The 13727-nt window shown below is 33.2% G+C and overlaps 1 protein-coding gene across 1 annotated transcript; it reads left to right on the top strand.

The window, feature by feature from the left end:
* Positions 1–4721: 4721 nt before the first annotated feature.
* Positions 4722–6160, top strand: LOC111918377 (serine carboxypeptidase-like). The gene is made up of 5 exons (XM_023914052.1): positions 4722–4826; positions 5213–5266; positions 5332–5364; positions 5473–5722; positions 6150–6160. The coding sequence occupies exons 1-5, from the start codon at positions 4722–4724 to the stop codon at positions 6158–6160; spliced, it is 453 nt and encodes a 150-aa protein (XP_023769820.1).
* Positions 6161–13727: the final 7567 nt, after the last annotated feature.

Here is a 13727-nt window from a genome sequence, read left to right as displayed (position 1 = left end):
TCCTCCACCCCCGGACGTTTCCGCCATCCTTGGTTTGGGGGTGTGACATTTAACTAGGTTGCATAACATTTTAGTTTTAAGCTAATTTTCATTCATTTTTTTATATAAAATGCCAAAAGATTTTATTTTCTTCTTTTTCACCTTTTATATTTTTGCATAACATTTAGCTTAGGACATTAGCATTCATGCATTTTTGTTGTCTGTTTATTCTCACCTCTCTTGGATGCCATGGAACAGGTTCACAATTATTGTATCATTATTGGTCCAGGATCTTGTTGCTATCTTACCCATCAAACCGGGACCACTAGTTGCAGTTTGGGATTTATATACTATAGCAATGGATGTTCTTAGCCTTGCGGTCACTACCGCTGAGAGGATCACACTTGATCATGTTTGAACTGTTTAGGATGAAGCATTGGTGCTTGTCCCCGAGTAGAATCCATATCCGGTCTCTTTACATCACAACATCTTTTTGCGATTTTCTTAGAACTTTTTAGAGTCTTTTAGTCCACATTTGGACATTTTCATTATCGTTGAAAAACCACAAGTTTGAAAAGGAGCTTACATTACATCTTTATGCTCCACACATAGTCATTTTCACACTTAGGCCATTCGGATTATATCATTACCCTTTCGGTTCCACTTACACACTTTTGGAAACCAAATTTTGAGTCAAAGAGTTTTCTTGTTAAAAATTTCGATTGTTAATACGTTACCTTCAAGTATGTGTTATAAAAAAAAAACAAAAACAAAAAAAAAATAAAACAAAACAAAGCAAAAAGAAGCATGCAAAATTTCAGTTGCAACTCTCTTGGTCACCCGACGTTTGGTATTCATTTGTATAGGTCTGTTTTATTGTATATAGATCGAGTTGTTTTTTTTCGCAAATTGGTGATGTTAGGGAGACTGTCGAGTCGGATACTACGGGAGGTTTGGGCCAACACTAAGTGAACCGATTCCTACAACGGTACCCGAGCGATTAAACCTAGTTACACATGAGAGAACCCGACAGACGTGAGATCAGATTGTGCACTTAAAGAAGAGCTCCACCCGAGCCCATCCAATTGCTTTCTCCCTACTACAGATGTTCTTCATTGTATGCATGTTCCATTAAGACTATGACTGACCATCCCTCCTTATTCACCTAGAGGAGTTGTCCTGGTTGTGGTTTATGGTCCCATTGTCATCGGATGAAAAAGTTGTGAGATAGCAGCGAGATCAATTCTGACCATGTTGACTAACGTTGAACAGGTTCCATGGTTCTATCCATTCTTTTTATTTCTAGGGTAGTTTGTCCCAAGTTCATTTTAGTCTTGTCTTACTTGAGGACAAGTAAGGTTTAAGCTTGGGGTGATTTGATAGCTTCATTTTATTTACTTCTTTTTATAGTTTTTTTAGCACATTCCATTCGCATTTTAGTTAATTTCCATGCATATTTTCCTTTTTGTTGTTTTTATGACCATTTCGGGTACTTTCTAGTTTCTTGAGCATTATTGCAGATTTTCAGGAAACTAGAGGAGCGGGAGTGTGCGGGATCTTTTGGGAGGCGATTGGACTTGAAAAGCAGTGAGGATGTCATGCTTGATAGCTTTGGAGGTGATCTAGGGAGTAGGCTTGTCGATTGCTTGAAGGTGCAGAAGTGTTGAACTTTAAATTTGAAAGGGCGCGAGAAAATTCTTGAGTGTGCAAGATCGATTTTTAAGAGTTTGCTGAAGTTTTGAGTGATGTGGAAAGACAAGTTGGGCTTTAATTGAAGAAATATTGAAGAAAAATGGACTAGGAGCTGATTGGATTCGAATTGGGCCAATGGATTAGCTTTGGGGGCCCAAGATTTGAAGAAGCTCAAAAATCCCGTCGAAGCCCGCGACCCGCATGGATTCCTGACAAGGGCAATTTCGGGATTTTGCTAAGAGCTCTATATTTGGAAGGTTGGTGTGCCTATTTAGCCTTATCTTGGAGGTCCGAGTTTGACTTGTTCTCTCTGGAGTTTGGAGTACTTTTGAAGGCCAAAACACCTCAAGAACATCTTGATTTCACCTCTTGATTATTGTGAAATGTTTGGTACAATCTCATCTAACTTTGTTCCTTTGAGTTTAGCCATGCTTGGCTAAACAAATCTTGGTTGATTTCTTGTTGAATCCTTTGAACTTTTGTTGAATGTTGAAGAATCCATGAACTTGTTCTTAAATCTTTATGGAAATGTTTTGTGTTTTATCATATTATCACTACTAGTATGTTTTTATTCATGAGTTTAAATGTGTTTGTGGTGATTAGTTGACTAATTTCTTGATTAAGTAAATGATCCTCAAATTAGCAAGCAACAAGTGATTTTTGTGTAGTTTTTGCTTCACACTGTCATAAAAACATTTCCTCCAACATGGTAGTGAAAGCAATTGACTCCTCTTGGATTTGGTGACTTTTTGGTTCTTAATGCTAGTTGACTTTCACTAATTACATGCTATTTGGAATTAGTGACTTTGACTAAGGAAATTGTTATGAGCTTATCTAGCCATTTCAACAATTAAGAAAAGTCTAGGTAATCTCAAGCTCCTTGGATTATTATAGCCAAATTAAGGATTTAAATCAAAGTATTGCACCATTGGATTCTAACGATATGTCCATCAAAAGTCAAAGTGAGGAAACTTTAAGTCAACCATCTCTCCCTTATTGATTTTACATCAAACCCCTATTTTTGTTGAAATTGTCTATTTAATTCATAGTTAATTCTAGTTTGTTTCAAGTATTTAAAAACACCAAATCCCCCCATTTTATTTTTATTGTTATTTTACAAGTATTTTTACAAAGAGATTTTTCATTGAGTTACAAATTGAACCAATCTTCGTGGATTCGACCCCTTTACCACTATACACTATTTTAGTGTGTAATATTTAGGGTTATTATTTGTGTTGACCTCGACAACCACCAATCGATATGTGAGAATCGATGGGTTTGGTAACTAGTGGTATCATAGAGGTATATCATGTATGTGTTGTTTGATAATGTTTGTGTTTGCAAGATATATATAATAATATTTTGGGTTGAAAACCTTATGTGTCTCACCAGTTTCGGAAACCTGACACACTCAAACTTTTTGTAACACAGGTAGCGGTACTAAGGTTGCTCGGCGGTAATAAGAGTGTGTTGAATAAATAAGAGACTTTTTATGCTATTATAGCTTGTAATAAGTCATGTTGTGTACTATGACTTGCAAACTATTATACTTGTAACAAATGTTTATGATAATGATTATGACATCCTTATAGTTGTAATTTTAAACATGATTTAATATCTAAAAATGTTTAAGGTTATCTGGGGTTTTCCACAACATATTTTTATAAAAGACTTTACTATTTTCAAATCATTAAAGAAAAGTTTTTTTTCAAGCATGAAACTACGGTATGTCACAATTGGTATCAGAACATTAGCTTAACCGCACTAGGAGTATTAGTTATTTCTAGACTTAATCTTTGATGCAAAGTGAAAATGATAAAGATGAGTATGATAGCATACTTTAGGATAGACTTCAAAAAACTATATATATATATATATATATATATATATATATATATATATATATAAACAAAACTAATAAAAAGGTCCCTATGGTATGCATTTTTCTGAGGTTTGGTCCAAACCTCAGGCTTTTTTGGATTGATGGTCCTTTTGAACTAATTTGTATATATAAAAGGCGTCTTCCCAAATTGAAAAGACTAAACCTAAGAAAACCCTAGATTGCAGGGAAATGTTGGAGTTCTGGTGCTCATCTGAATGGCAATTGAAGGTGGTGGTGAACTGGTGACCAGTAGATATTTCATCAGGTGAGCTTCTTACTAGAATTCAAATATGAAATCAAGACTAAACATAAGAAAAACCTAGATTTATAAAATTTGATCTCATAACCTCCACAATCCTCCCTCTTTGATTCTGAAATCGTTTATGAAAGCTGATAACTTACATCAAATTAGGTGGGCGTAGGTGTGGTGGTTTTTGAAATTGAAGAATAAACTCACACTTTTCCTGAACATTCGAGTAGAAATCGGTATTCATTTGGTGAAAAGATAAAGAAACATGAGGAAAAGAAGTGAAACGGTTTTGAAGTGTGTATGATTTTTATTTTTCAATGTATGTATTTGTGTATGAGATTTTTGAGTTGCAGCTGAAAAGGGTGGGGAAGAAGAGAGAGAGAGAGAGAGAGAGAGAGAGTCATTTTCTTTTTTATTTATTAATTATAAAATAGTTAAAACAGAAAGAAAAATAAAAATAAATATATTAAGGGTATTTTAGTCTTTTCAATTTGAAGAGGGATCTTTTTCATATACAAACTAGTTCAAAAGCACCACTAATCCAAAAAAATCGAGGTTTTGATCACATCTCAGAAAAAATGCACACCACAGGGACCATTTTTGTAATTTTGTCATATATATATATATATATATATATATATATATATATATATATATATAGAGAGAGAGAGAGAGAGAGAGAGAGAGAGAAAGATAGGTTTTGATGTTTAAAGTAAGTATTGTGTTATTGTATGCATAAATGTGGACCAATCATTTCAAAAACTTAAATAAGGATATATAATCTTACCTATTAATTAATTTTTTTAATTAAATAAAAATTTAATTAATCCCTAAAATATTGGAATGCTTTCCTTTAAATCCCTTGAAACCGTTACTGCTTCTTTATCACCGTCCATCACTTCTTTTTCAACCTAACCGATGTCAATGATTGAAGAAGATAAGAGGCTGGAGCTTGCCCGTTCGCCGACCAACACCATCAGGCACCACCGAACACCATCAACTACCATCGTTCATCTTCAACAGGTAACCTACTCGTGTTGTTTCCCTTTATTTGGGGATCGACGTTTCTTTCTAGCGTCAGTCGCTGCCTTTCCGCCAACGCCGCCCCTCCTCCAGAAAATTAGTAAGTTTCTCTGCTCAATTTATGAAATCGATTTTTCTGAAACTGAAGTTGAAATCTGAAATCAATTTTCAATGCTTCACCACTTTGTCTCAAAGAAAAAAAGTGCTTGCCCACCTAGCTTACAATGGAAAGTAGAATTCGCTTTGAATATGCAGTTCTACAAAAGCCTTTATTTACTTTATTGATGGGGTTCACGTGGGACGCCTTTGTAGGTGGTGTTGATTACAGTCTTCTATAACTTTTAATATTTTCACTTTTGCTCATGGAATTGTGATCAATTGGATAGGGATTTGCAATTGGAAACGGAGTCTCTGAACCTGGAATCCAATTCAAGGCGGATGTTGATTTCGCTTTCGAAAATCAGTTAATTACAAAAAAAATATTACAATGAATTGATTCAAATAGTACCAAAGTGTGAAGAAGCATCAAACAAATATGGTAATTTCATTATTTAAGCTTGTTATATTTTCGTTAATGATGTATATATCCTACAATCATAACTGGAAATGTAATTCATATGTAATAGAAACAATTGTTGTATAACAGTCTTATGATTTAAGGAAGCAAAGATATGATGACTTGTCAAAGTTAGATGAATTCTTGAACTTGGAATCAGTGAAAAAGGCATTAGGGGTACCAGAGGAAATACACTTTGGGGCGTGTAATGGTGAGGTGTATCAAGTAATGAAGGAAGACATTATGAGAAACTTTGAAGTTAGGATTCCAATGCTTTTAGAAGATGGTATTCAGATGCTTGTTTATGCTGGGGAATATGATTTTATTTGCAATTGGTTAGGTAAGATACGAATTACAATTCTGTTGGAATGGAATCACGAATTCCAATTTTGTTGGAATCACAGAAGTTGATGCTTGAAGAACGGACCACAAAATTGAAACGGACCACATTATTATTTTAGAATGTATTAGTCGTTGTTAGTTTTTGATGTTTTCTTTCCAGATTTGGAAGTTTTTTTAGTTTTATTCTTTAACATAAAATGTAATTCTTAGCAATCGTTACCCGTATTCTATAAGAATTAATGTAATGTTTGTTTTTGTTCTTCAATTGATGGTTCAATAATTTGTTATTATCTAAGAAGTTTTTAAAGTTATTTTTAAACTCATGGTTCAAAACTATTGTTTGTCTTCAAAATATTCATTCATTCAAAACATTTATTTTGTCAGAATAGATAATCTGACATTCTCATAGAATATCATTGTAACAGAATTATCTTAGAATTATAATCTAATTAATTAAAAAAATGAAAATTCAAAATTAAGAAAATCAAATATATCTGAAAATTCGAAACTTTTTATTAATTAAACTTGTGTTTCCTAATTAGTAAATTTTTGGTAAATTAAGAAAGTGAATGTTACCTATTTATGCATACAATAACACAATAATCACTTTCTTAATTTACCAAAAATGATTGGCCCACATTTATGCATACAATAACACAATAATTACTTTGAATAGAATAACTTAGGCATATATATATATATATATATATATATATATAGTGAGAGAGAGAGAGTGTGTGTGTGTGTGTGTAACATCCTGTGTTTTCAAGTATTTTCAAATCTCTCATTTTGGTTTTGAATTATGTTATTTTGCTCCTTAGATTGTAATGATGAAGCCCTAAGAAGCCCTAGTGGCAAAATGGTAATTTTGGGATCAGGAGTTGTACGTCGAGCGTACATGTAAGTACGCTAAGTGTACATATATGTACGTTGGGCGTACTAATATCCGAGTGAAACCCTAATTTTTAGGGTTTGAGGGGTATTTAAACACCTTTATGGATAATTTAGCCTCATCTTTTCAGCCTCCAAGCCTTTGAGTCGTTTTTTGCAAACCCTAACCCCATAAGAGAGTGTTTTGAGCTTAAAGTGTGTTCTTTGTGTGCTTAAGGAAGAAGGAGTTGCATCAAGGAGATTACAAGGGAAACCAAGCTTATGGATCTTGGATCATCACCATATTGGGAAGCTCTAGAAGTAAAAAGTTGCTACCTTTATGCTTGGTTTGCTTAGATATCATTTTGGTAGCTTTATGATGTTCTTTTTGTCCCAAAATTCCTATTTTTATGCATGTTTGGTTTTGGACGTTTTGGGTTGTCCTTTTAGACCCTAGGAAGGGTTCTAAGCCATAAAAATGAAGTCCCTTTAGCTAGTTTGGCTCCATGCTTCTTGTAGAAGGTCATAATGGATCAAGACCATGTATTAAGGACTTTTTTGGACGTTTAAAGTCATAAAGTTGGAAACTTTATGACTCTGGGGTGCATTTGGACTATGGATATGAAGTTTGGGCTTAAGTGCGTAAGCCATCAAGCACTTATTGGGTTTTTGGACTCTGCGAGGGTATGCCCCGCACATGCTCGGTCAGTGTCCCCGTTAGGTAGTCAATGCGAGGTTGTGTACGTTGAGCGTACCTCCAGAGTATGCCCTACGTACTCGCACAGTTCAACCATTTTCGAGTTAACTCGACTCAGTTGACTCGGTTGGGTTGACTCAGTGGGTTTATGGATTTTGACCAGATGACTTTGAATTGACCAAGTTTGACCATGTTTTACTAAGTTTGACTTTTAAGGGTATTTTGGGTATTATTGAGTTTTGATGGAATTTGTTACTTGGCGGTTGTAGGCACTTGAGTTTAGAGTTGAGTTTCAGAGTTAGGCCTTATCAATTATGTGCTACTTGTGATGTGAGTTTTCCTCACTTTACTTTTGGGTAGAAAGCACCGAGGTCGGCCTATTGGTTTAATAACCTGATATTGTTGATATGCATGCTAGTTTTGATATGCTAGTCTGGTAGATACGTAGGACTACCTGTGATACTGTATGTTTATTTGTATATAATACTATATGATATATGTTGACATATTGTGTGGGTTGGGTTGAGGCTGTACTGCTCTGTGCGGTAGCCAACAAACCCTAGAGCATACCAGTTGTAAGTTGAGGGCCAGGGAGGGCATGCCAAACTGATACTGAGGGTTCATAAGCATTACGGATATGAGTTGAGGGTCGAGAGGGGCATGCCAGACTCGTATTGAGGGCTTATTGGTAGTCGAGGACTGATTAGGCTGGGGAGCAAACCAGACATAAGATGTGGGCCCAGGGGCAAGCCAGACTTATGTTGTGGGCTCAGGAGTAATCCAGTCTGTTAGTTGTGGACCCATTGCATGATGCTATTTGTTATGTATCGATATTTTGGGGGAAATCACTAAGCTTTGGGCTTATAGTTTTGGATTATGTTTCAGGTACCTCAGAGGATCGCGGGATTATGTTTCAGGTACCTCAGAGGATCGCAGGAAATCACTAAGCTTTGGGCTTATAGTTTTGGATTATGTTTCAGACACCTTCTCTTTTTTTGTTTCATGATTTTGGGATTTCTCTGATGTTGAACTGATTTTGAAAACAATGATGGTTTTTGGGTTTATTTAAAAGTTTATAATTTTCATGAATTTTATGAATGTTACAGAAAGAGAGAGAGAGAGAGAGAGAGAGAGAGAGAGAGAGAGAGTTAGTGTAACGTCCAAAAAATAATGACATAAAATTTTCGTTTATCAAATAAATAAATCGTTAATACATGCCATTTCCGTAAAACCATGGTAATCAAGATTTAGCAAAACATCATTGAATCACAGTAAATCACAGAATGCGAAAAGCATGTGGTGTGTGCCCTACAACTATGCCAAACTCTTCCATTTGAAAACCTAACTACCTGAAACATAAACTAAAAATCGTAAGCAGAAAGCTTAGTGAGTTCCTTAATATACCACATACCATATATGACTTATCACATAACGGGCCCCGCCCACACTCGTATAACGGGCACCGCCACTAAGATACGGGCCCTGTCCACACTCGCATAACGGGCCCCGCCCACACTCATATAACGGACCCCGCCAACTGAGATACGGGCCCCACCTACACTCGCATAGCGGTCCCCGCCCACACTCGCATAATGGGCCTCGCCCACTAAACATATAACCATATAATCATATAACATTCAAACACATGTGAAAATCCCAAAGATAGTAGCATACCACATTATCACCGGGCCTCGCCCAGATATAAATCATATATGCATAATCCGATACTAGCATATAGAATAACCATCGGGCCTTGCCCACTAAGCATACAAACACATACACATGCAAGAGTCACGCATACATATTGCAATCTACATAGAAAACCATGGGCCGACATTGGTGCCTTCAACCCGCTAAACATAGTGCGTAAACTCACCTCGCACTGCCGAATCTCACAGAAAGAATCTCTGCTGGCTGCTGGCCCGCAAGAATCCCTACACTATCAATCACAAGATAAACATCCATCAATAATCGGATCTGACCCATACTAAGTGTCCAAGCTAGTGTAAAAGACCTTTTTACCCTCTTACAGATTGGCCCCAAAGCCAAGGCCCAATTCAACAATCCAAAAGGCATAAACATGGCCCAAAACATCCCAAAGTTAACCCTGATCAAACTTCTGCTCAAAGTTAAAGTCAACAGTCCATGTTGACCAAACACGCCGTGTTGCCCCATGGACATGTCGTGTTCCTACCATCCCAAATAATCGGCAAATACGTCGTGCTTGCTTGAGATTCAACAGCTTGACCACTAAGCACTTAATTCTTAAAGACATGACCCCAAAACATAGATCTGACCTCCTTGAGTTGGATTATCATGTAAAGTTGTCAACTTTACGTCCATATATGACTAATTGAAGCTCTTAAGCTAAAAAGGGACTTAATAGGGGACTTGAAGCATACATGACACCATTCCTCACATAAAGTTGGCACCTTTATGCTCAAGGATACCAAAACAAACCCAAATCCGAAAGAACAAGCCCTTAACTAACTCAACGCATCCAAAGACCCAAAAAAAGGAGACCAAAATCATAATAAAATAGCCATGAAGAGATCTAATCATACACAAGCGAAGATGCAAACTTGATACCTCAAAAAGACTGCAAGAAGTGGAGAGATTTTGGATCTATGATCTTCCTTCCAAGTTAAGCACCTTCAATCTTCAAAGCTTCCTTTGGAAATGAGCAAAATAATCACAAGAATCCACTCATGGCTCAAGAACACCACCAAGAAAGCTTAAGGGACGAATTAGGGTTTAAGTGGCAATGGAGGCTGGTAAGGAGGCTAGCCCTTGGGGCTTAAGGAGATTATATAGGGTGCAATTAGGGTTTTCTTCCCAGCTACCAACACGCCGTTTTTAGACACCAACACGTCGTGTTGGTCTTAATGAGACACACACTTTCCCTCAACTAGACACGCTGTGTTGGTTCCTCTAACACGACGTGTTCCAATCCCCAAAATGGGATACATTCCTTACAATTGCTCCTCAAGATTTCGAGTGTTACAGTTAGGATCATATATGAAAATTAATTATTGTGTAAACGTATGACTAAATGTAGACCAATCTCCCTCTCTCTATTCTAATAAAAGAATAGTTTTATTCTCCTTTTGACACGTGTCACCATATTAGGCCTCATAATTAATGCATATTTTATTTTTTCTTGTGCCATGTGTCACTCTATTATGTCTCCTAATTAATACATACCACTTGTCAACCTATTGATTCTCCATTTCAAATTTTAAATTTCTCACTATAATTACATTAAATTAATCACATTAGAATAAAAATTAAAATAAAATTAACACAAATTATAAAGTGATATAATTTTACATATTTATTTAAATCAATGATTATAATTTTAAATAACTAAAAAATCTCTTAATTAATAATTTATTTAAAATAAATTATTAATAATTTTGAGTTTTACTATTAAAGTTTAATTAATTTTGTAACCGTGATTCCCACGAGTTATAAACTAGTCATTTTATATATAGATAGTATAGTAATTTTGGTAACTGAATTAAATATTATTTAAATTAAATCACAATATTTATGTAATTTAATTTAGATTTCAAAGTAAAAACCTATTTTTATGGAATTATATAACCAGATCTTTATCGTCTTCGTTTGTTCATCCTTAACCCCTGTAACTTCGACGATGTCAAAAACAATTTGAGGCTGAAATTGATCCATGCTCTACTAGAATTCAAGATACGTAGTTATTAACTTATTATAACTATATTATCTTAAAGTTTTTTTTTTTTTAAACAAGAGAAAAAAGAATGAAGACGCCCGCAATGACTCTTAGGTGGTAATTACTGTATTTGCTTCATGATTTCGCTTCTCGTTCTTTCATTTTATCGTTTTTCAAATTAATTATTTAATGAATATCTTTTTTATTTTAAAGTGTGTAATCTATGCCATCATCGTATCTCGACATCGCCATCTTGTTTCTTTATTTATATTAGAATAAATATACGACAAAATTGAAAATAATTTAGATGGAATGTCTATTAGTTATATTTTTTCTATTTTCATAGAATAATATAAAAATGTTTGTAATTTTTAAGAATGTCATTATATAATTGTTATTTTTTAAGAATGATATTTTTTCCATTCTCGTAGAATAATATGAGAATGTTTGTTATTCTTTTAGAGTTATATATTTTCTATTCTGATAGAATAATATAAGAACGTTTGTTATTTTTAAAAATGTCATGATATAATTGTTATTCTTTAAAAATGATATTTTTTCCATTCTAATAGAATAATATAAGAATGTTTCTTATTTTTATAAATAATAATACAGTTAAACTTGTATATGACTTTTGACGTAAGATATGAATGAATATAAATGTCTAACAATGATAAATATATTTCTTTTCTTTTATATATATATATATATATATATATATATATATATATATATATATATATATATATATATATATATATATATATATATATATATATATATATATAACTTGTAATTCACGAAATGTTCTTTACAAATGAGAATGATAATAATTGAAACTGAATTATACCAATGGAAATGTTAATAACAATCTCCAATAACAAATTATTGTTTAAGAATAAAAGTCATAAGAATGTAAATTTACAACCCTAAAAAAATTAATTTTAATATATCGATTTTGATTTTTGTTGAGTAATTTCACTTTATTGCCTAAAATATAGGTAAAGTTTGTTTCTTTCTCTTAACAAAATGTTATAAATACCCTTATAATTATTTACATGTAATTATAGATCGAGTAAGCAGCTCATGTTATAATTTGATTATTTATGTCTACGATTGCAAGAACAAAATTTTTCTGATTATGAGGTTGTTATCTTAATACAAAAAGTACAATTGTTGATTAATATAAGAGGGTCTCGTAGAGAACTAAACTCGTTATTTCTCATTTACCTACAACGTTACATAATATGGAATTTAAATTCATAGGAAGTTTAGAAATTCATAGTTTGTTTTTGGTCGCAAGGTATACCAACAACTATAAACTTAAGGTTTAGTCATTCCTTTGAAATATACTATATTGTGAAGAGTGTTCGGTGCAATGTTAATATTATATTAGACATGCAAACAACTCTAAATTTAAGTTTTAGTCATTTGTAAAATACTTTATCAATACCGAGAAGACATTTTGGTGTAATGTTTATCTTAAGCATGCACTCTATAAACTAACAATCATATGTTCATTTTTATATTTATCATTTTCATATTTTTCTTTATAAATAATGATAAATATTAATTATAGTAATAATTATAAGGCGAGCGTCATTTTTGTAAACATCTAGCAATAGTTGCCAACGATTTATAATATATGAAATGTATACAAGTGTAGTCTAGATAAACTTTAATTAGTGGGTAATCCTACATTTAGGTTATATTTGACTTATTAGCTGAAAAACTAGCTTTTAGCTGAAAAGCTAACTGATAGCTGAAAAACTAGCTGTTAAATAAAAAGTCAACTGATAGCTGAAATGTTAACTGATAAAAAATAATTTTTGGTAAAACTAGCTGGAATATATAAAATTAAATAAAAGGACATTTACAAATATTTGTTTCCATAATTAATTAAGAGGTATATTTGAAATTTAAAAAAAAAAAGCTTCTAAAAACTAGTCTAAGTAGCTTTCCAAAAAGCTAACTTATAAGTTTTTTTAGGCTTGCCAAACACGACAACATAAAAAACCTTGAAAAAATAAGTTAGCCTATCAGCTAGTTGTGGCGCGCCAAACACAACTTTAATGTGGATGCTTAGACTCATAAAAAAAATGATAAGCCAAGAGTGTTTCCCTGATATTCTTGTAAAAGTATTTAAATCATGTCATGGTTGTTTTCACCTATTTCCTAAATAGGTTTATGTTTCCCCTTTGAACGTTTTTAACTTATCTACATGTTTTGCCGGTTACTAATAAGTATCATTATCAGTATTGAGCATAAGTTTCATAGTATGGCCCATTTAATATTTAAATCATGGCATGTTTGCTTTCACATAAAGTATAAATCAAGACTCATGAAAATAAACACATTTGTTTCTATTCAAAAACTTAAACGGTCTATTCACTTGGTCATATCATGCTGGCTTGCATATGGATATCGTTAAAAATAGTAGTAATCGGACAATAAAGCATAGTAAAATGGTTTGAAATTTGAAGAAAGACAAACTATTAACAAACAACAAAAAAAATATTTGTGATAACACAACTATACATGTTACATCTTTTTCTTAGTTATATATTGGAACAATGATACGTAAAGGTAATGAATTTTGTTACGCGTGAACATTTATTCATTTAAGTTTTTTTTGTACAAACCTTATTATCGAACTTGTTTATAGTGTTCAAAATAGATCATTATGTGATTAGGTCATATGATATATTTAAACACTAGAAAAAATTTTAATAGTAAGATGTA

Source organism: Lactuca sativa, chromosome 8, assembly GCF_002870075.4.
Source record: "Lactuca sativa cultivar Salinas chromosome 8, Lsat_Salinas_v11, whole genome shotgun sequence".
Lineage (NCBI taxonomy): Eukaryota > Viridiplantae > Streptophyta > Magnoliopsida > Asterales > Asteraceae > Lactuca > Lactuca sativa.
The sequence above is the reverse complement of the archived record's forward strand: the minus strand, read 5'-3'. Positions and strand labels throughout refer to the sequence as shown.